Below are 24,051 nucleotides of genomic sequence, written 5' to 3' on the forward strand. Positions count from 1 at the left end.
GCTGTATGGAGCCATTTTATGCTTTTTCTCTTTGCTTTATACATTTTAAAACACATCTCCATTAATGTTTAGGATAATTCTGCAACACTGTTTAGCTGTGAAGCTGCAGCAGCATGCAGTTTATTTTGCTGTTCAGATTACCATCCCTTCGATTAGACAAAGATATATTAACACTGTAGAGATATGAGATGATTTAGGAATTGTAGTGGTTTGAAAGTTAGTTATTTAACCAGACATAGTTTGTCTGAAGTCACAGGTCTAAACAGTATGTGGAAAAACAACTCTTGCACTTCCTCCTACCATCAGGAACAGTTCCTGATAAAAGATGCCAGTTGGTTTAGTGAGTTATGAAACAAAGGTTGAAAGTTAGGAAAGCGTCAGACAGTAATATATTTTGAAACGGTGACAGCTTCAAGTCCAGGTAAGACAATTGCCTTCCCTCAACAGTGAGTCCAACACATGTATTTTAAACATTGGCTTTTATTCAGAGCTTTTTTTGTAAAATATTTTTAGCAAATAATTTTTATAGTGGCAACTCCAGCACCTGCAAGCGTTGGTTGGAATGTATACACAAATAAACTGATGGGCAGGTATGTTTTGTGTGTTTCAAGAGGGGCAGAATAATTAAGAACATAATACAGTATTTGCCTTCAGACAGTACAACAAACTCAGCACTAAGCTGCACAAAAAACAAAACACAACAAAAACATGCTACTGTAATGTGTTGCACTGACACTGGCCATGTGTCAACACTGAAAAGATGCTTCCTTCCTCCTGTTTTGGTTTAGAAAAGAAAAAGATTTTTGTTAGGGCGGGTAGAAGAACTGAAATTTTAATTCAATCCTTTTCTTCCATGGTGGTTATGAAAAACGAAGGAAGAGGAGTGAGGACAATTTCTCAAATGTTCAAACAGGAAAAAAATCCTATTTGCAAAGAAGCAATCAGCACTCTCACTGCGGTGGTTCTGCTGCACCACAGCATACAATGCAGCACAAAAGGAAGAGTCTTATTGCATTATTTTGTCTTTCACAAGCAAAAGAGTCACTAAAGCATCTTTGAAGGCAGCACAGCCTAAGAATGAAATAAGGAAAAGATTACTCAGGTCTGTGTAAAGAGGGACCAGAAGGCACAATTTTCCTTTCCACACTACGAACAAAATCTACCTGTGAAATTTTTGCAATCCTCATCCATCTCATTGTACAGGCTACAGGCCTTTCCAGAAGTGAGTTGGCATGAGCTTGGGGACATAGCAGTGAAGAGCAAAGGGTCAACGTTCTGCAAGGGAGTCAAATATCCACAAGGGGTTGTGGAGATGAACAGCTTGTTGCAGCCTACAAGTTGTCCTTCACCACAGCTCTAGGGTTATATCATCATATCCCCCCAACCTAGGCTCAACAATGGTTATACGCTCAACAATTACACAAGTGGTTCATTATAGCAAATGCTGCCTAGGCAGGAGCCGTGGTGGAGAAACAACTCCTATTACTCTGCAGATTGTTACCATGAATTTAACCCAACAGGCAATAGACTATTTTCACGGCAGACATTTTGGCTTGTGAAAGCAGGAACAACAGAGGTGTGACCAAAAGCATTAACGATGGCTCCAAACCATTAAGTATCCAAGTAAGTCACATCAGTGAGTGAGTGAGCATTAACAATACCAGAGCCCTGGAGCAGCTCAACTAAATGGAATGAAGCCATCATTAATGTAAGAAATTATACCTGTGCTCAAGTCAATACGTCTGCCATGAAAAGGGTCTACTTGCTCATCATGAAACTGTAATAACAACCTATTGCCATGTATCAGTGAGGGAACAAAAGAAGAAAATAGAAAGTATGTCAAGTGATAATATTGTAATAGTATTTATACTAAAAAGGAAAAAAAAAAAAAAGAGATTAAAATTTTCCAAAGATGATAATATTGTCCCCCAGCCTCGTCCTTTTTGTGAACATTGGGGCTGGCAGACCAAATGTTAATGGATCGAATGTCTGTGCCTTCTCTCATGTCCGATGGTGTTCAGTCCATCTCATCTGTCGAGCTGATCCTTCATCACTTCTTGCTCAACTCATTGGATAGCCAGTCAAGTCCTTCGTACAGCCCGGTGCCCTGGGTGGCACAGGCTGTCTGGACGTACCACTGTGGGGTCAGAAATATATGGCCAGGTTAGATTTTAATGCATTTCTGTGCGGGCTCTCGGGTTTGAATCTTACTGTAGGTTTGAGGAGCAGGTTTCCACTCAGATTACTTACCTGTCTGTTGCGGAGGTTCTGTAGGCCGAGTTTTTCTGTGAGTTCAGTGACTGATAAGGCATTGGGAAGATCCTGTTTGTTAGCAAAGATCAGCAATACTGCGTCTCTCAGCTCATCCTCTTGCAGCTACAGGGTGCAGAAAACAGGTAAGAACATCAGCTCTATGATTATGGTAGGACACAAAAACAAATTAAACTGATTTATTTTTTATTAATCTATTTGGCACTATATGGATTTACAGTGAGATAATGGTAAGCATACGTCGTGAGTCCTTACAGAGGACAATTTACACAAAAAGATAGTGTTACATTAGCAGTGTAATACGTGCAAAACTGCCAATGACTGATTAAAAGGACGTCCAAAAGATGTTGAACATGCTGTGGTCTACATCCCTGATATCAAAAGCCATTCTGACATGAGTGACCGTCACACCAGTGACAGCTTAAGCAGCAGTGCAGCAAGAGTGATGGTTACAGAAACATTTGCTCATATTTTACTAAATAAACAAGACAAAGCTCTACCCTGACGCTCATTCCCCAACGGCTTACAGCATTTCAAGTTTAAATGACGAACACAATGTGACGTCAGTGTAATGGCAAGTTAAAATAAAGACAGACAATGTGAAATTCAAAAATTTGATGCCATCACAAAAACTGGACCCTGTTGAAATGGCATTTCATTGAGCGTATACTTTTTCTCTTAGTCCTAAATTAAGACCAACTGGTGACTCCTCGAGAAAGTGACGAGTCATCAAAATAGCTGGCCAGCACATTACGACACGAGTATTAAATTAATAGATAAACCACGCACATTCACACACAGATCCCGTACTTGTGCACTATATTCCTGTATATATTGACAAATTATTTTTTCCCTAAAGGGAATAAAGACAAAGATAGAGGTTTTAATTTGACTACATACAGATCCCAGTGGTTTGAAGGACTGTTACCTACTCTAGAGTTGATACTATGTTTCACGACAAAAATAAAACACATAGAAAGTCCAGCACAAGGAAATGTGAACTTCTGAAGTACTAAAACTTAAGACATAGTGTGACTCTGCTGTTGCACCTGCTGTGGGAGCACCATTCCACATTTGAGGAGCCATGAGAGAGAAACATAGTTGTTCTGATTTGACGACACATTGAGGTGACCTCTCAGTCAAAGACAGCTACTCCGCATGTCATGAAAAATTGTCAATTGAGGACACTCTACAATTCATAATTTCATCGAAATCACTGTTCTTACAATCTGAGCTGAATGTTTTAAATACCTACCATCTTCGTGAGCTCATCCTTAGACTCTTCCACTCTTTCTCTGTCATTACTGTCCACTACAAAGATGAGGCCCTAAATGAAAAAAAAAAACAGAAAAAAAGACAGCATTGCAGTGGTTATGGTTTCCCTTTTTCATAATATTAGAGATGCAATGATTAGCTGTATTTCATTAGTTAATAGAGAGAAAATAAATCAGTGACTTGAATCTACTTTCACCAACAGCAGCAAAGTGATCAGAGAAAATTATGTTTTCTGAAGAAAGTGCTTGTTGAAAAAAATGTGCTGCAAAGTACATAGTAGTAGCAAAATAAATACATGTGTGGCTGCTTTGGTCTACTTGATGAAGCTACTTCAGCACCATACTTTGATGACATAAATTCTTGTTCATCAGTTTTGCACTGAATCACTGGCTTTTGTGTTTGGCTTGATTGAATTAAAGGGCATTGTTGCATCATTCCAGTATTAAATATGGGCTTAGCTTTGAGAGATGAAGCTCACACAGCTGTCCCACAGCACTGAGGGAGTCACTCACATACCTGTGTGTTCTGGAAGTAATGTCTCCACAGGGGTCTGATCTTGTCCTGGCCACCCACGTCCCATACAGTGAAACTGATATTTTTATATTCTACTGTCTCCACATTGAAACCTTCACATGGGAAAGAGAAGGGACAGATCTTGAATAACACTACACACATTTACATGACTGAACTTAAAAGTAACTGTTGGTGTATCTCTTACCAATGGTTGGGATGGTGGTTACAATTTCGCCGAGCTTCAATTTGTACAAGATAGTTGTTTTTCCGGCAGCATCCAGCCCAACTACAGGGAAATAGAGTGATAAAAATACATACATATCATGAGAGCACAGAAGTTAGAGGTATGGATAACAACATGCTGTAAATTGCATAACTGGCGTTTTCCTATTGATCTTATCAGATAGCAGAGGACATGCAATAACAGAGTACACGTGACATAAAATAACCATCTGTACTAAGACACATTCATCAATCTGACTGCGGGAGAAGCAAGCCACAATTATTACAGCTCATCATGTTCAGCTCATCATGTATCACTGAATCAATAGAGGACGTGTGACGTCATAGTCGGGGCGGAACACACCTAACAAACGTCATAAGAAGTTAGTTGTCCGATAACAAATTACTCGGAGTAGGAAACGGCAAACTCGACAATGACTTAAGCTAACCTAGGTTAGTTTAAAAAAGAAAAGGTGGAAAAAAAGATAGCGTTATGTATTTTAAATGACGGTAGATTACAAATAAATGATAATATTCTCCACACTTGATTACTGTTGTCCGGTAGAATGAACAGTTGACCATGACAACTAAGTATTTAACAAAACTACCATGACAAAAACACCTTTTATTTAGATTTATGCTATTTTCGCGATAAATTTGCCCTTAGCATAGCTAGCTTACACCACTGCCAAACTTCCTTCAAAAACAACCCCGATCTCTCTAAGCTAACGCTCGGCGGTCTAGCAACTTTCAAATTTTTTTTCAGAACAACAATTAACCGAATGGCTTTCAGTTTTGTTTTAACTCGGCTTCTGTCCATATTATATACATTAATTAAAGGTTTGAGGGCACTACCGTTAAAAGCTCACCGAGAACTAGCTAGCTAACACGGTAATCACCTAACGTTAGCTACGTTAGCTCCAGCTGAAGCTAGAAACCGTGCCGCTCACAACCGTTGGCGAAACACACACTTTAACTCACCCATCAGAATCCTCATTTGTTTGTTGCCAAACAACCGAGCGAAGACCGACGAGATGGTGAGACCCATATCTGGCCGAGTATGTCTGAACCTGCGGGAGAAGCGCTGATATTCGCCGCAGCAGAAGCAACGTGTAATAATTTCACTCTGACTTCCACACAGGACTACTGCCGAGTGCCACGTCCGGGCCAACGTGGAACACGCGACGTCATCAGTTTGAATCAACTTTATCAACACACGTCGACAAATGTTTACAGTGACTTTTAAAATACATGTGAATGTTTTTTTTCCTCCCACACATTTGTGAGCTGTTATGTTTTAACTATGTACCCTGCGCCCTCATTTCGAGTATAACCAGAACTTAAGAACATTTAACACGATGAAGATTTTCTTCTTCGTTTAAAAAAAAAAAAAAAAAAAAATACTCATCAGACGTCATAGCATGGAGTTCCCATTCCTACCACTAGATGTCTCTGTAACACAGGTTTATCACAGTACTCATGACGACATCTGTTAATTGGGCTGGAAATCAGGTTTTAATCATCAATAGAGGATAAATATCACAGTAATACAAAGATGTTTCCGTTACACTGTTTTCTTCTTCCCCTTCAGTGTTTTAATTTCTTGCCAGCCTGGTGTTGAAACCAGGAACATGCCCTGGTTTTCACCTGGGTATTCCTATTTAAAAGTGATACTAACCTGTCCCACACACACACTCACTCAAAGCAGGTGGAGTCAAACAGCAGCACGTGACAAGGTGCAGACTTTTTATAAAGGTGTGCTGTGTGATAAGAAACCACATTTTCAGTTGGGCCTGGCATGGAGGCAGATTACATTGCTGTGCCCAAAAAGAGTGTGAGTTTTAAATAGACTGATCGTTGTATATTTACCATGACGCTCAATGGTACACTGAGAGGATGGCAGGTAGGCATTACACTTCAAACTTGAACAAATGAGCTGAAAATGAACACGGCTTCCTTGAAATCTGTTATGAGGGAAACAATGGGCACATTTCTGATAACATGTTTTTATTCTGCTTTTCAGATTAATACTCTCACCACAGAGTACTTAGTGCTACTCACTCCCAGGTAATATGCTTCCTCATATATTCCTCATGCTTCATTTACCTTAACAGCAACAAATGCTATTTACTCTTTACTATTTATATGCCAAAATGTTTACAGTAGGTCTGTCATATCAGCAGCATACCAATCTTTAAATTTCAGTTTTGTGATGGTGGCAATAGATAACAAGAGGCAGCTTTTTTCCCTTCTGAAATCCTTCAGTGTTCTTACAGTTGTATTAATTATTACCACATATGTTGCCTGCTAAAGTGTAATATGAAGCACTGAGTTGTAGCTAATTTCCTTCATTCCCCTTTGCCCACCGTTAGTTTTTATGGCGCCGAGAGAAGGGTTATGATTTGACATGTTTTGTCATTTTACAGCTTTTTATTCAGGTGTCACATGTTTCTGAGATAAGTTGTCTCATCTTCAGACACTCGGTGCAATAAACCAATCTCGGCTCACGCTTAGTGTTGATGTGGTGCCTTATCACTTTCAGTTCACAACTTCATGTTTCTTTTCATTCATGTCAGTTGATTAAAAGTAATGTAATGTTGATAGAATTCTGCTCCAGCGGCATACATGGTGTTATGTAATACTTGACATGTTTCTGTTTACCTGCAGCGTGATTGGAAGTTTTTCTGTCCTGGTGGTTTCCATAGTGAGATGGAGGCATCTCAATGAACAGGTGAGTCAGGCCGTCTTGTATTTGGGTATGCTCATGTATGTGTGTCTCTGTGTTTCTGCCTTTGGGTAGCATCTGTATTTGTTTTACTGTATGACAGGGTTAATACGTGGATTATATACGCTTCCTCACACATTATTGGGTATACTATCTAATGCAATCCAGTATAACAGCTGCACCACATATTTACTGCCTGATCTAAGTGTTTTGGTACAGAATGTTCCAGTGACACGAACAGTGACAGGAAATGTGTTGATTTTTATTTTCTCAAACAGCTTTCCAGCAAAGCAACATCCTGTTGTGTGTGTGTTTTGTTTGCAGGTGCACGTCCTGGTGCAGCTCGCACTGGCAGATCTCCTGGCTGCTCTGATCCTGATGTGCACCAGTGCCATGAACATAGTTAGCGTTAAAAACAGCGTAGAGATCTGTCAATACAGCCTGCCGCTGTCACTGGTGAGCAACTGTTACTTTCACTCTCTAGACCCTTTAGCCCTACAAATGAATAACGGATTGTTTCCTGGTGGTTGAGGGGATCATATCTGAAGTTTAATCTTCTCAAATAAAACAGTAAGTTACTGTGTTACTGTGACTGAATTGGGCCACGTCATTCTAGCTGTAAAAAAAGTTTAAACCTTGTGTTCCTAATTGCATCTGTAAAGCAAAGTGGTAGGCAGTGTCGCTGTGCCCTGTCCTAAATTACCCAAGTGTGTCTAGAGGTGAAACTTCTTCTTTCATGCGCTCACAAATGTAAAAGTGCCCAAATGTTTCTGTAAGTCTGTGTCCTGATTTAACACAATGTTTCACAGTGATAAGAGTTGAGAAGTAGATATTGACTTTACATAATACCACCATAGAAAAGAATGTAATGTAGTGTCACTGAGTTTCACTTGAGAATGTGGATTTCTTTCAAAACGCAGGTATGGAAAATATTTAGCCTTTCGAAAGTCCAATATTTAATCAAAGTCAAAATAACTGTTTCAGGTTACATTTCTGAATTGAAGCCTAAAACGAACAATCTCTGTTACATTAAAATGCTTGTATTGGTTCATATAGACCCAAAATCTGTGCGCTCCAATATGCACTGCAATGATGCTGATATTCATCTGAACCTCTAACAAAGACACACATTATAAAAAGGTCTATGAGATGGTAGTAGCTCATAGGAAACTAACAAAGAAATAAAATATTAGAGAATTATTAATATGCCAGTCAGCATCTCAAAGTTCAGACAAACCGGTGGCTTGTAGCAGAAGCAGTGAAGCGAAGCTAGTCAGAGAGCTACTAGGTCAGCTCACTATATGATACTCTCACTATATTTATAACAAAGTTGTAATGAAAACAAACTACGGCTGTATATAAATGCTGATGACAGAACATCTTCATGACATTTAATTTAGCCGTATGGTATTTCATGTGTGCAAACAAAAATCAGGAGCTTTGTGAAGTCATTACAAATGTGATCCTTCTTTCAGCTTCATAATGCATATTGCCACATTTTGCATCACTATTACATAATCTGCCACAACATATGGTTACACCACTGTTGCAATTTAATGTCTGTGTCCGCTCTGTTCCAGACATTTTACTTCATTTCATTTCTGCTGGTGGTGGTTTACGCATGGAAGTCCAAGAGCGCGATCCAAGGGTGGAGAGCAAGACCCCTAGGAGATGAGGCCGGACAGGTGAGGCGTCTGCTGCATTTGTAGATTTTAAATTGTAAAAAATGTAACAAAGTCACTTAATTATTTCTCCTTTCCTCTGGTTTACAGAGTCTGTGCAGAAGGACAATAACCACTTTACCTGTATATGCCATTGTGTGGTGAGTTTGTTAACTGCATCTTTTTATTGCATTTTCTTTTCATTTTCTATTTATTTTTGGCAGGAAATACCTCAGACTAATAAAAAAGCATTGCCAGCTGTGGGCCTGACTCTGTTTAAAAACTGTTCCAGCAGGTTTCCTGCTGTCTCGCAGTGAGGACAAAAAGCAATAAAAATATGAACAGCACAGGCAGACGATAATAGTTAACTGATTTAACAAAGAATATTCTTTATACAGCTGAGCTTGGACTTACTGATTTCAATAGATGTCAATGAGAATAAGTTGTTAAAGCAACATTATGTTTTTTTTTTTACCTTAAAATAACAGCTACAAAATCATTTGATAGGACAGTGTCTTGTAACAGGGTGAATGGGGTCTCTGTCTCAGCCACTCCGCCCCCCTATTACTTGTTTCTGTAACTTCAGCAAGAGGGTAGGATCACAGCGTTACAAACATGTTTACTTCAACATACAAGTTTTGTTTGTAGTTAGCACCTACATTTCATTTGACAATTTGTAAGAGACCTGAGATTTGTATTCACAACAGTGGTGATGCACTCAGAAATTGTCAGGTGGCACCAAATAGCAAGTATACAGACAAATTACACAGATATTCAGGGCATGCATTACAGTTCATTATTTAGGCATTAGTCGTTTATTTTCATTCAGAAGAAGTAAATATCTGTGTGAATGTTTAAACTGTAAAAAATCAGAGAGATTTTCTGATGTCGGATTTGCTCCAGATTTTAGCGTATGTACAGAAAAAACGATCCTAAACCAAAGTTATTATTGAACGCTGGTATTTGATTCAGTCATTTGTAATAGCTTTGGTTACTCCTCCAGGTTTAAATACTTTAGTTCTGGTGTACTTTTTTTTAAAAAAATTCTGTATCTTTGTCTTACATTACAGGTTGATCCCCATTTCAATGTATTTAGCATATGTGCTCACCCCCTTCATAAAAAGTGCTTTGGTGATACCAGGCAGTGGCGCATCGCTGAGCGGGACCGTCCCTAATATTGGCAAATACTGCAACAGGTAGGCACACAACCTCTATGATGAACTTCCTTTAAAGTCGCTGCTTTCAAAGAAGCTACAGAAGTGAAATAGGTCTGTTCCCCTGCGATTTTGACCTTTTAGATTTTCCTTTTTTCTCAGCTGTATTTTGTTCTTGCATGTCTGGAGAGATTCCTGCTCTGATGATGTGAGTATGAAACTGTCTCATGACACGCTGTGTAAACTTGCTTTTAAGTCTTTCTTGTTTGGATTCATTTTAATTTGCAATGTTTTATTTCACGTTTCTTCATTTTCACGTATTAGTATTTTTATTTGTATTGTTGCACATTGTATTTGTTATAAACGCCTTTGTTGTGTTCAGTCATTGAAAAGAAATGATGAGTAATTGTTTTAACATAATTTTGGTTTCTCTCCAGGAAGAAAAACATGATATTACAATACGATCTTTTCTTTTCATCGTTGTGATATCAGTGCTGCTGACCTGCTCTGTAAGTCGAAAGCAATCGCATTATTTTAAGACGAATTGGGAGCATTGACAGCTCTGTCTAAATATGATTAGGATTAATCTTTTTTTTTTTCTTGTTTCAGTTCATTTACTACAAGGTTGGTAAATGGTATGAAAGATATGAGCAGGAGGGGCTTTTTCCTGTGGAGGGAGATGGACGTTCAAGAAAGAGATTTAAAAGAGTGCTTTCTACTGCAAGAAACATGATGTTGGTCATCTTATTCTGCTGGGCACCAGGTACACACACACACACACACACACACACACACACACACACACTGAAAGCTAATGTAATACATTTCATTACATCAGATTGATGTCTTACGTTTCTTCCTGCCGTAGTGCTTGTCCTCATCCTGCTGTCGTACCTGATGTACTCGACCAAGGTTGAACAACACAATCTATTTGTTCTTTATATAATACAGGTACGTTTCAGAAAAACAAGACTTGATTTAAAAAAAGTTTCTTCTGATGTCTGAGCGGCAGGTTCTAGTATTGTTTTTGTTTTTCTCAGGCTGCCAGCGTTTCCCTGCAAGGCTTCCTGAACAGTATGGTTTACGCCTGGAGAAGGCCCAACTTCACTGAGGCTGTTCTGGGAGAGAACACACCCCTGGTGGGATACAACCGCCTTGCCTTCTTTGACGAATCACTGAGGAGCTCGTCCTGTTGACTCCAAACACACTAAGAGACACTTTTGTGCTGCGGCAACGACGCACTGGCCCGAGGAACACTGGCTGCATGCCCACGAGGTTCTTCACTTCATGGCAATTTAGACTGAAACTGTTTTTTTAAACAAGCAACGACTGATGCAGTGTTTTTCATTGCAACTGCTGCAGTATAGTAGCTTTTTTTTTGTATAGATGGTGACAAAAAGGACTTCTGGATAAAATGTAGAATTGTGATATCATTATATATGTGCTGTTGAAGTCCTGTTTTTTTAAGATTTTAAAGAATTCTTGAATTATTGATTGATTTCTATTTTTTTTTTTGTCACATACATATTTATATTGTTTAATAAGGCTCTTTTAAACCAATTGTTGTATTGAATGTTTACTCAACCGTCTCTCTGTACTCTGCAGTTCAAGACAAGAATGATGGAAAACCTGTCAGGGTTGTACACTTTGCAGTTTCATTATAGAAGCGCCGTGCCATGTAATGTCACCTATGATGACATAAGAGTTCAGTCTCGGGACATAATGAACAGTATGTGTGAGGAACAGTGAAGAATGCTGATTTGTTGTAGACAAAAAAGGAACACAATATCTGCTTCGTCACATCTGCTTTGTCACCATAACTTTTAACATGGCTCATAAAAAGTAATATGTGCTTATGCAACTGAGGCCACACATGCAGCTTATCTGCTATACGGTTGTTACCACACACAAACACAGGTGCAAAGATGAGTGCACTATTATGTTATAGCAACTTAAACGTCACGTTTAAACGTTTGTCTCTGAGTTGAACCCTGCAGGCAAACCTGTTCCTGATTATGTAACTGATCAGCTGACTCAAGCATTTATCTGCTGTAAGCAAACTTGTTCAGTTAAGTAAAGTAAATATTCAGTTTTGACTGTGCACGGGTCCTTTGTTGAAGGCCACGCAGTCACCTATACATGGGACTGATGCAAAGAAGAAACGTGAGGGTTATACATTACACAAGGCATGTAACAATAAAAACAGATGGAGACGGATGAGAGACGTGTCTGGTTTTTTCACTTGTTTAGAAATAAGTTTTGTTCTGTCATGCAGAGCTGTAGGTTCCTCCATTGTGTTCAATATGGATTCAGTTGAGGAAAGAATAAACCCGTTCTATTATTTATGTTCACAGATCCAAATTGTTATAGAAAGCCATACAGCCTGCATCAGCTTCACCTAATTTTAATTTCCTTTGAGCAATCCATCACCCGATGTGGCCCAGATATCCTGCCTATTCATGGATATCATGTGAGAAAAATAATGACTGTGTACCGCAGTGTTACAGAAAAAGCAGCCGTACTCAGCGGATATGTACAGTGCCTGGGAAACACAGAGATGTGATAAATCTTGTATCATTATGAGCTCACAGCTGTTTGGTCATTATTTGAACAGCAGCATAAACAGCAGCCATACTGTGGCCACAAGGCTGCATGTTCATGTGTTTGTCTGTGTGTACGCATAGTTGCTCCATGAATTATCTGCCCAGTGAATCTTCTGAATATGACGAATGAACCCTGCAGACTTGCTGACTAAACTGCCAGGCTGTGGCTTGCTTGACTTTCTGGATTTTCTAAATGTGTTGTGCCCTGCAGCTCCAAGGTTATCTAAGTGTGTTGGCACACAAAGCTGTGCATGTGCGAGTAAAAGTAAAAGGGATAGGAGAAGTCAAACACAGACTTCAAGGAAAGAGCATATGGAACAATTTTCCCATAAGCATAATCATCTACGTCATCATTAGGATACAACATGAGTTCACCCCAAAATTACAGTTCAGTCATTATCTACTCAACCCCACACTGACTGAAAGGTGAAGGTTAAGTTTCATAGTCCACAAAACATTTCTGGAGCTTCTCAACAAAACACTGCAGCATTCGGCAAAACAACTGAAATAGATGGAGACCTGTTTTAAAAAATAAAAAAAACATGAAATCCAGGTCGTGGGAAAAATTTGTTTGAAAAGACGTTACTCACACCCTTTTAAAACCAAAATCTCTACTGAGCTCGACCAAGCGTCAAGAATGTGAAGCTGCATCAAATCATTTTGCGTGTTTTTTTTCCCCAGTTGTTTTTAACATTTTAAAACAAGTCCCCATCTACTTCAGTTGTTTAGGAAAATGCTGCAACCCTGTTTTGCTGTGAAGCTCCAGAAACCTTCTGTGGACTGCAAAACTTCATGTGACTTTCCATCAGCATGGAGGATGAGTAGATGGTGACTGCGCTTTCATTTTTGGGTGAACTTATCCTTTAAAGCCATCTGTCAAAGATGTACTTTGTGTTGCTAGTTGTGGTCCGTAAAAAAAAAAGCTACTTTCTGTTTCAGTTCATTTAAACAGTTTTTCAATGTCATTACTAGCACTCACACTGTTCCACTTTTTAAATCATTAAATCATTACATAGCCTTTTATCAGCTTGTAATACATTTTATTTCTGTTTGTCGGGTTGTCTGGGAAATACTTGTCCACTTGTCTGGGTGGTTTTTGGTGGTTATAATATCGGATTATACAACACCACCACTTGCCGATTAACTTTATATGGGAACTTCCAACCAGCACACGAGAGAGACACACCTTTCAGGAGTTTCCTGATCAACAAAAACCTCTGCGAAAGACTGCTTGACTGTTAATGGTAAAAATGACTCCATGCCAAAGGCAAGATGAGACTAGATTTTTAAACTAAGGGCGCAGAAATGTAGATATTTATTCTTTAATACAGGTCATGACAGATCTAACATTAACTGTGGGGGGATTTTTTCATCGTTTGCATAAAATGTAGTCACTCTTTCTCCTAAAACATTCTTGCAGAACCAAAACACTGATTGAGAACATATTTCAATAAAATCTACTCGCTTTACAGTACGATGTATTTAACAAAATACATAACAAGAACAATACACAGCATTATCATCGGTCTTTAACACTGATCACAAATTTGATAACAGCTCCCTGTCAGTTGTTTCAGTGTCTGAGCGGGCATGATTGCCACGTTGGTGTTGTCCCTGGAACATCATAATGATTGCTGCTCCAGGACCATCATTGTAACTGACCAATCACGTTTTTATCATGTCAAAGCTTAATGACTCAGGGGAAAAAAAAGAAGGAGAAGGCATCCTCTCAAACAAGTCAAACGTCAAAGGGTGTACTTTTACCCAAACCACAAACCTAACCAAGTGTTTTTGTTGTCTAAAGCTCACGAAACAGCGACCGAAAACTGAAAAGAAACTGAGAACGAACTTAAAAATATAACAATACGTTCCAAACGGATCACGAACCCCGGACTCCTGAGTGAGAGTCTTATATTCAACCCACTCAGCCACAACAGCTTACTCCAGATGTGTTTTTTCGCTCGCTGCTGTTTTGTGTTTTGAAATGATGTTCCTCGGGCGTCATTAATTATGATTTACTAGGGACAACACCATCAGATACACCATCTGAGCAGAGTTGGCAGTGCTGGAGCTCCTGGAGCACTGCTCTGTAACAGACCCTGTGTTTCCCAACCTCACGGAGAAGGAGGCGAGCAAAGTATGAAACATCTGCTCTGTGGCGTTAAATTATGAGTTCTGCCCCCAAAATTCGACACTGATTGAAAAGTCGTTGCTGCACATCGTGCCAACCTTGTCTTCCCTTTTCAGAAGTCCATGGACAAGGATCTTTGCTGGGCCATTTCAAAGTTCCCTCTTCGGCTTCCTCCTCTGCGTACATACACATCATACCTTCCATCTTCATCATCCTCTTCATCCTCTTCCATTACTCTATCCTGCCGCCCCATTACTCTATCTCCCATAACATGATGGCCCTGCATTCGACCAGGTTTCATACTAGGCCAGCTCTTTTTCCGCAGACTGCTGCTCAAGTCCCCGAGGGGAGGTAAGCTGCTCTGGAAGTCTCCTCTGAAAGAGGGAAGCTCCATGGATCCCCTGCCCAGGCTGTGTGCACCTTGACCGGCTTTGAGGGAGTTGACAGAAGCCTGGGAGCCACAGTGGTGTTCGTGAATGCATCGTGAGCCTGATGAGGATCGTCTGAGCGCCTGCAGGGACTGAAGTTCCTCTGATAACTCCCCAAGGTCCCCAGACATCTCCTAAAGAGGATCATGTCATTACATTTGTAATGTTAGAAGAAGGTCACAGTGAGCAGCGAATGATGTATCAAAGTGATCAAACTAACCTTGTCCCTGAGAGTAAAGAGCTCATAGTGCGGAGGGTCAAACACCTCCTGTAGGTCGCCCCGTTGGAACAGGTTATTCTTACGTACCAACACCTTCAAATTGTGATTGAACACACTTGATGAATTAACTACTTCTACACCAAAATTTTTGGGCTGAATGATTCGATTGCGACTTGTCTTACTTACCTTTTTTCGTGGCTGTTTGACCTGTACGAGGATGGAGATGATGAGGAGCAGCAGCACCACTCCCGTAGACACACAGATTACTGTCCCATGAGTCTTTGTGATCTGGTGAAAGATGCCTTTGCTCTTTTTCTCTGGGTGACGGATAAGAAGAGAGGGAGAACGAGACGTGAAATATGAGGGACATTTAGAGGTACTGAGAGTACATCAGTCATTTACTGGATACCGCCCCCGTCAGGACAGTCTGTATCTTTGGTTGCCAGGAACAATTCAGAGCCTTCACTAAAAGCCAAAGCCGTGATTAACAGCCATTTAAATCAATGGAGGTGCTTTAGAGCCGCTAAACAGCTAAAAGGCCCTGGAGGTCTTTTGGCTGGAAAGTCGTTGAAGATGACGAGATCATTGTTTTTCTGCCAAGAGGAAATTTTGAAGGGATATTCTGTACTGTCAAACATCTACAAATATCTAATAATCTGTAGTGTCAGGGTCAAAATTAAAAGACCGACTGAATGTCCTGTCACAAAAATATCTTGTAAAATTTTAGCCGCAGATCCTCAAGGAGGCTCAATGTGACACAACAGAGCCAGACGGGACATGCATCATATTGCATCACACAACTCATCGTAAGCGAGCGCAGAGGATTTTTAAAGAGAGAGTAACACAGCGCTTTGGCACAAGTGGAGTACCTTTGCAGTTGCTTTCATCCCAGGGAAAGACACAGTTTTGAATGCCGTTGCACACCAGAGAAGTGTTGATGCACATGTTGCTGTGGCAGAAGAATGCACTGCTTGAACAGGGTGCTGAAACACAAACACAGGTTTATCAGCAGGTGACGCAAAGAGCCATGAAATCCTCCTGCTTCTTTTAATTCTTGGTCAAAGCTGTGTAAAAGGATCCCTTTTTAAAGTGCTTTTTGATCACAGATATCGAGGGAGATGAAACCCAAGCATTTTTGTATGATTGTTATACATTATGTAATTGACTTCATCTTTACAAACTTTACACTTAAAAAAGCTGCAGTATTGAAGAGAAACCACAGGAAGGTGCTGCTACAACACTGTATTTGCCCTGTCACAGCCGCAGACACTACAAAAGGCACATTAGTACGAAAGAAAAATGTGTAATCCCAAAAGGAAACTCACGATCTGCAAAAGTGGTGAAGAGCATCCGAAAGCGGCTGAGACGGCTCGTCTCATCAGCCCACATCCTCACTACTCCCACACCGGTGTCCAACATGATGTCATTAGCTACTGTACTACAAAACTTGGCCTGCAAGAAACCACGCACCATTTTTCTTTCTTACATTGTTTGATGTGTAGTCTCATTGGAGCCATGTTCTGTAGACCAGTTGCTACATAATTATAATTCAAATACTATAAGAATGTGTGATATAGAAAGATTAACCCTGTTGTGTAGCAGAAGGAGAGAGACATTAGGAACTATAGCGCAACAGACTTTGTAATAAATAAATGAGGTACATCAGATCGAGGGGCTTACAAAATGTATATATACATCATATATACACATAATATAAATTATATTACCTTTAGGTCCTCAATGGCATTACTGCCATCATAAACAGCCACAAAGTTCTTCTTACATTCATTTGAGTTTTCCATCTGGTATTCCAAGAATCGCAGGTAAATCTGGAACAAGCATTGCAAAGACGAAGAAGAAGAAGAAGAAGAAGAAGAAGAAGAAGAAGCTTTATTTATGTCACATATCATACAATGTACAACATGGTGAAGCTAGTATTCTACATTTGACCCATCCCTAGGGAGCAGTGGACAATGTACGCACCCAGGGACCAACTCCAGATCTTAGCCAGTGCCATTAGTCAAGGGCACTGACTGGAGAATCAATCTAATGTGCATGTTTTGATGATGGGGGGAACTGGAGTACCCGGAGGAAACCAACGAGGAGGGATTTACTACACATTTTGTTCAGTTTTCATGTAGTGTAGCTTCACTATAACGTGACGTGTCCTGTTTTAAGGCATCGCTGCATTAAAGGATAAAATTTAAATCATTTCGAGCAGCTTTACTGTACGTGTGCTTACAGTATGTTGGATTATCAAACCATATGTTATGCTCTACACTTTATGTGCACGCATGTCAAGCTGTGGGTGTACTGTCAGGGAATGTTTGATAACAAAAGCACATTAATAAAGGGTTTTTTGATATGAAGTTGAAATCCACATGATTTGCCTTTGTCATTATGCAAGGGTATGGAACAAACATGTCACGATTCTTGATTTTAACCACTGTACTGTTTGACCCCAATGAATCAGATCCACTAAAATCCTTCCTGAACTTCCTTCCAGGAACTCCAAATATGAGAAAATGACAACGGCTACCTGATGAAGACCTAGAGGTCCAAACATGTTTGAATTTTTAATCATGTAGCCACTATAATAAAGCTTTTTAATATATTCTTCCTCATTTGATCATCCTTTATATTTGGAGTGCCTGGATTTCCCCTGGTTTTTAAAGTACTCTTTTTCCAGTTTTTCAAAGGCACCCGACACAATTTTTATCTACATTGCATTACAAAGAGCAACCAGTCATCTCTTTTCCACACTTTTACTTTTATCAGCACTTTCCTTAAATGAGCATCCTGTTATTACACGTGGATTAATCTGCAAATGAAGCTTACGGCCCAGTCGGCAGAATAAAATATTGGCTGTGTACTTTTCTGCAAACCTTTGTCCATACCATATCAACATCTTATATTACATGTATGTGATTTGTCTTCATTATCAGGAGGAGGCGGCGATGATGGTGGCACGACGCCTGTCTGAGAGACCACGGTTTGAGACGTCGTCAGCCAAAAACAAGGTTTTTTTTTCCAGCCGTGTTCGTGGCACATATTTTGAAGAAAACGTTCCAACAACTTCCAGCCGAAACTAGAAATTTTTTAATCAAATGTCGAGACATTTCTAGCTGTGTTTGTGGCAACAGACTCTCATAAGCCTTTTCCTGACCCTCATCAAGTGGTTTTTGTGCCTAAACCTAACCACACCAAGTTGTTGTCACTACATAAAATTAAATGTTGAACCTAAAGAAATATCAAGTATCAACATATCCTTGTTTTGCAGAAACGTACATTGCCAACATCTATTCTGGTGATGCGGTTGAAGCTTATTCCGCTGTTGTACGTCAGAAAACTGGCAAATATGTAAAACTTCAATACGTCACATGCCATACCCTGTTGTTTGTTGGGGCTCGTATAGTCCAGATGCAGTCCACCGCCTGGTCTGGCTTCACTTTATACTCCTCCTCTACCTGACTGGAACGGATCAGGCCATCTGCCCCGGACAGCTCAAACTGACAGTCTGACCCACAGACAGCAATGGAGGGTAATAAAGAGGAGGATAAAAAGAAAACACAAGAGAGAAATGGATATTAGAGGCGAAGGTGAAAGGAATCATCATGACTTTGCATCACAAAGACGCACAACTAAAGTTATTTGAGTAGGCTGAACTGGGTGTTTGGCGTACCTGGGATAGGGTTTAAGAGTCCTCCAACATGCAGATGAAATTCAGGGTCTTTTGGGGGAAATCATAAAGACAGACGATGAGGTATCACATGATCAGAGGCATCATCACTGAAGATAGATTTTTGCTAATAACAGGTGAGCCAGGTGAACGTTCAGAAGGTGCGGTGAGAAAGTTGCCCCACAGGGATCAATGAACCATCCCGCTGTGTTTTAATCACCTGCAGTGAAGCTGTACTGGACCCGGAAGCCAATCCCCTCCAGCTCTTCATCACTGAAGAAGCGAATCCACATGAAGCGTCCACTGGAGAGGACGAGCCCGGGACTCGCAGCGCCGCAGAAGCGATTAATGAGCGGCGAGAAGCTGAAGGGGCCGTCGCGCACCTCAATGTGGTCGAAACGACACTCGAAAGAGGCCTCGATGTAGAAGGTATCATCAAACAGCAGCTCTATCCTCTGGCGGGGCAGGGCTGAGGGAAGCAGAGCGCTGTGTCACATCTACTGCCACAGAGGTGATTCAGGGATATAATGCTAGCAGAGAACGGTAAGAGCAGTGAAAAAATATCTGCTCATTTCTTATGTTTGTTGTAGGTCAGACTGTTTTGAGGGCTCCAGGAGCAACAAAGTTTAATGAAGTCTCTGTACTGCAAAATAATGAGGAATGCACTGTGAAGAGTTATTGTCTGTCAGCCTGTTCACACGGCGGCTGTTTCCTCTGCCAGCAAACTCAGTGTGGGAAAGGTCCTACTACTTTTTTTTCCAGGCTGTAAGTCGAACAAAGAAAGGGAATCTGACAAGTTATTATAATTTCGATCAACAACTGAACAGACAACTGACAAAGCAACATCGGGCTGTGTCTCGAGGTAAAACAACTTTTTTTTTACAACTCTAGCTACCATTACTGTTTGAGACGTGTCACACGATATGATAGGATACGTTTAAATTAATTGTAAAATATCAACACACATATTGGGCACATTTATTTAAGCCTAGAAGTGAAGTGCACTGGAGGTAAATAAACATAAAACGTGTAACTTCTGCCAATCGGGGGCTTTAAATCAAAGCAAAACAAAAGACATTGCCAAAGGCTTGTGGAGAGCTGGGCAGAGCAGGGGTAAGAGAACCGGCTAGAGAGTTGGGTTCAGAGCCTGGACCTCTGGAGAATAAACACTCGGGATCACATCGGATTCTGTTATGATCCAGAATCCGACAGGAGAAGAGCTCAGAGATTATTTTCTAACTTTTGGGATTAAATGTTCAATTTATCTTTCTCTTGTTTATCAACCTGACCTCTGCAGCTCGCTGTCCCTTGTCGAGTGTTTATGTTCTATAATGTTGAGTGTTGACTGGAGCTGGAGGGGAAATGAGTCCAGTGCTGATTTGGTGTGTGCCTTTGCTCGCTAACGTTTACAGCTAATGTACAGTAAAGTAATCTGGCTATTTGGGGAAGATAAACAAAGGTCTAGTTGTATTTAGTCATTTAGCCGTATTCCTATATATTATATCTTTGAGTGGTAAAGTTAGAGAGAAGGGGTTGAAGGCTAACGTAAGCTAACGGGTTATTAAATATGTTGTTTAACCTGATATGACCCAATGTCCCTCCAGATTTTCACTATCCATCATCTTGTCAGTTGCCGATCAGTCCGGAAATGATAACAATTTGTCCGATTCCCTTCATTTATACCTGGAACACAGCAGCATAACATTATCCCAGCATTTAAGTTTCCCATCTTGAGCGTGACATCAGAGGAAACTGGCTGCGTGTGAATATGATCCATAAAAGAGAATCCTGTTAATTATTTATGATGAGCAGTGATGATGTTATTCTTGAAAAGACACAGACGATCAAAGCGACAGATTGAATTCTTGATCATCACAAATCTAAGCGTTATTTTGTCCCTTGAAATTTCCTTTAATTTCCCCTGGAGCTCACAAAAGAATCAGACCTTATTTAATATCAAAATCTGCAGCGTTCACAGAAATTTCAATACCAGCCAGCAATGATATCATGAGGCTCAGGTGTACGTTGTTGGTTACCTTCCAGTACGTACAGGCACTCCTTGTTGGGAGGGTACGTACGCGGGTAGTTTGGGGAGCTGAAGCTGCCGCCATCTGTGTTTCGTACCCAGTTTCCACAGTGACGAGAATGCTGCGGCCGCTGAGACGGTTTGACCCCTTTTGATCCTGCACCTCCATCTGCATGAGCACGACAGCCAAGAGACACGTGGAAAATCATTAGTGCAGCTACGGATACATTATGGAGATCTTCAACACCTGAGAAGCAGAGTACATCTAAATGTCCAAAAACTGTGACCATGTGTCTTGATTTCATGTAATCCACCTATCAAAGAAGCGCTGGGAATTTATCAATCTTACCTTTAGTCTTTTGCGCCAGAGCAAATCCCTCCTCAATGAATAGGAGAAATATCCAGACTGTAAAAGAAGCCGACAGTGTGTGAGGAAGGGTACAATTATGGAATAAAGGAAAGAAAGAGCTTAGCAGGATTTGTGCGTCTGTGCTCGTTGTCTCGGTGCACTCAGCTGAATCCCTGAATGTATATAACAGACCATGGGGGTGCAGAGTTCAAAAGCTTGTCAGGGAGAGAATAAGGACATGAAGCTTCCACCATCTGCTTGCTTAACTCTTCCTCCTATTTTTGCATCGTCCTTATCCTTTTTTCTCCGAGGTTCATACGAACCATAGTGAATGAGAATATAAGCTTTGGACAATCTGCCGTCTACCCCGATGCTGTGCAAGGACGTCTCATTGTAAATAACAAAAAAACTCATGAAATAATACCTTGTGCCACATTTGTGCCAATTACGTAAAATATGACCTAAATAGAGAATCTCGCCTGAAGGCACCAGGCCACTAAAATTCTGCTTTGAGTTTTCACCAAGTTGGCATGTCGTAGCGAATGTCCGCTCACAAAACAGCATTTATCATATGCAACATGAAGTTTGTTGTAACACAGCTGGAAACATTACTATCGCTCGTATCTGTGATCTGGAACGGAAAGTAGCATCAGTCGTCGTTGATGATTGACTGGTTGAGTCTAAATGTTTTATTCTAGAGACCGATCGATATATCGATGGGTCGATATTATCGGCGGATGGTGGCCTATCACGGATATGTATGTTGATGATATCCGCCAATATGGAGTTTTTTTGTTGAACTGAACATAATGTTAAATAAACAGTTAACATAAACAGTTTCCATGCACCAATGTCATAAAGTCTATCGTTAAACTGTAAAATATCCTGCCTCCATTAGAAATCTTTAAATGTTTGACAACCGCATCTGAGGGATCACAGCAAAAAATGTGTGTTCACCGGCCGATATATCGAAATGGGAATTTTTTTTTACTCCTTAGATTGGTATCGGACCCAAAAATCGCCCAAAGTAACGTCTTCAAATGACTTCTTTTGTCCAACCAACAGTCCCAATCCCAAATATTCTTCATTTACCATCATAAATGACGAGCAAAAGTAGCAAATCCTCACTTTTAAGAAGCTGGAACCAGCAAGTGTTTGACATTTTTCCCTCAAAAATCGAAGCAAATTGGATTGTCAATTCATTTTCATTCACTAGACTTATCGATTAATCAATTAATCGTTTCAGCTCTCATTGAAACGACTTTAAGATGGTCAAAAAGTTGATTATCTCTGAAGTATCTGAAAGCAGACATCCAGTAAAAGCCTTCACCTGCAGCGAGGTGCTGTGACAAAGAATCTTTTATTCACTTTCAATCAATTGATGGCGAGTTTATGAAAGTGAAGCGAAATTTAATTAGACTGTCCATCTCCACGATGTCTCCAGCTGCCTGACAAGACCCTTTATGGACGAATTCAGGTTTTAATCTTTTACACTGAACCACTTAAACAGAGACCATCTTCTGTGTGTGCGCGGAGGAGGAGGAGAAACTGAGGCAGCAGCCCAAATCCTCCTGCCCAGGCACTGAGCCACCACAAGCTGATCCAAGAGAGAAAACAGATTTCCCCTCTGAAAACGTGGATTATTATTACTTTCTTGCAAAACTTAAGTCTTTATTTTTAATACCAGCGGGGCAGATTGTGCAAATGTGGCGCTGTCACTTCAGCACCACGGACCTTCGCACCAGAGAAATGCTCAAAACACAGAGATTAGTTGGTCGTTTTCCTGTCTTTTTTTTTTTACAAATGTCTCTAGGAAACGCATGTATGTTGCCCGTTTTCTTCTCATTCAGCCCCGTTTTGATGACTGTAATTATTTTGTGCAGAACACGCAACCTGCAGCAGAAGTTTATAAACACAAATGTGCCAAAATACAAAGATTATAAACTCCCTCGGCCTCTCCTTCAGACACAGAAAGCCAAAAAGACAATTACACCAAACGCCCTAAACCACGCAAAACATGGATTATCGCACTCACCTACATGCATCCTCTCTGCTGAAGTCCGTTTTTCTGCAGGTTTTTATGTTCAAACTTGACCAACTGTGTATCCCTTACATCCCTCAGCCCGTGGTCCGGATTAGCGCATGTCAGAACCGCTGATTTCACAAAAAAAACAAAACAACTTTCACCTTTTCATCCTAATCCCCACTGGTCACGCTGGGAGAAGCTTCTGGGGCAGGAAACAGCTGATGAACTTCTCCTTCATCGCCACACAAACTGGACGGATGAGCACAGTTTTCCCAGCGCAGTGACGCTGTTCCTGCAGTGTGTGTCAGCCTGAGACCGATCTGTCCTCTCAAATAAAAACGGATCATCTGTCTGCGGCGGCTCCCGGTTTTAAGATTGGGCTCAGTTGGCGCGAGAAGGGGGCGCAGCCGATTGCGCATGTGCGTCTTCATACATGAGTAATAAGTGATATGATAATCCTCTCCGAGCGTGTTTGTCCTAACGCTGAATTGACATTAGGAATCCCCCATTAAAAACATTTATTAATAATAATCTAATTAGCTGATGCAGGGCGACATGTGCAGAAGTCAAACGCGCACACTATAGGTGTCCTACCTGTGCCAAAAGGCTCACTTGGAACAAATCAAGTCAACACGCTGCATTCCTGTGCGCATCTAAGCAGAAAGAGAGCAGGACACACTCCCTGACGCCTTTCCTCGTTTGTCTTGAAGGACACATGGCGCCTACAGCCCTCAAGAATCTGGCGAGAGCTGCAGAAAGATGAAAATG

General features: G+C 40.6%; 3 protein-coding genes across 5 annotated transcripts; 1 reads left to right on the forward strand and 2 right to left on the reverse strand.

Moving 5' to 3' along the window:
- Positions 1 to 462: 462 nt before the first annotated feature.
- Positions 463 to 5,426, reverse strand: LOC311263401 (ADP-ribosylation factor 4-like). The gene is made up of 6 exons (XM_084363437.1): positions 5,263 to 5,426; positions 4,265 to 4,345; positions 4,063 to 4,172; positions 3,527 to 3,598; positions 2,251 to 2,376; positions 463 to 2,137 (listed from the first exon to the last, which is right to left on the reverse strand). The coding sequence occupies exons 1-6, from the start codon at positions 5,327 to 5,329 to the stop codon at positions 2,051 to 2,053; spliced, it is 543 nt and encodes a 180-aa protein (XP_084219563.1). The 5' UTR covers positions 5,330 to 5,426; the 3' UTR covers positions 463 to 2,050.
- A 27-nt stretch (positions 5,427 to 5,453) lies between these two features.
- Positions 5,454 to 11,131, forward strand: LOC311263400 (uncharacterized protein). Its single transcript, XM_084363436.1, has 12 exons — positions 5,454 to 5,534; positions 6,305 to 6,348; positions 6,949 to 7,012; positions 7,331 to 7,462; positions 8,587 to 8,691; positions 8,779 to 8,828; positions 9,738 to 9,863; positions 9,984 to 10,029; positions 10,259 to 10,330; positions 10,431 to 10,584; positions 10,690 to 10,772; positions 10,862 to 11,131. The coding sequence occupies exons 1-12, from the start codon at positions 5,508 to 5,510 to the stop codon at positions 11,015 to 11,017; spliced, it is 1,059 nt and encodes a 352-aa protein (XP_084219562.1). The 5' UTR covers positions 5,454 to 5,507; the 3' UTR covers positions 11,018 to 11,131.
- Positions 11,132 to 13,535: 2,404 nt separating this feature from the next.
- On the reverse strand, positions 13,536 to 23,691 carry neto2b (neuropilin (NRP) and tolloid (TLL)-like 2b). Of its 3 annotated transcripts, XM_084363817.1 has the most exons (12): positions 23,293 to 23,691; positions 21,258 to 21,314; positions 20,919 to 21,077; positions 19,103 to 19,351; positions 18,886 to 18,933; positions 18,593 to 18,720; positions 16,931 to 17,032; positions 16,529 to 16,655; positions 16,073 to 16,186; positions 15,390 to 15,520; positions 15,204 to 15,296; positions 13,536 to 15,117 (listed from the first exon to the last, which is right to left on the reverse strand). In XM_084363817.1, exons 1-12 carry the CDS (start codon positions 23,300 to 23,302, stop codon positions 14,668 to 14,670), a joined length of 1,668 nt encoding a protein of 555 aa, XP_084219943.1. In that variant the 5' UTR covers positions 23,303 to 23,691; the 3' UTR covers positions 13,536 to 14,667. The 3 variants fall into 3 exon arrangements, with proteins under 3 accessions (XP_084219943.1, XP_084219944.1, XP_084219942.1); XM_084363818.1 differs by lacking the exon at positions 21,258 to 21,314; XM_084363816.1 differs by lacking the exons at positions 21,258 to 21,314; positions 23,293 to 23,691 and having other exon boundaries at positions 20,919 to 21,238.
- Positions 23,692 to 24,051: the final 360 nt, after the last annotated feature.

The sequence above is a fragment of the Pagrus pagrus genome (genome assembly GCF_965226575.1).
Source record: "Pagrus pagrus genome assembly, chromosome: 10".
In the NCBI taxonomy this organism is placed as follows: Eukaryota; Metazoa; Chordata; class Actinopteri; order Spariformes; family Sparidae; genus Pagrus; species Pagrus pagrus.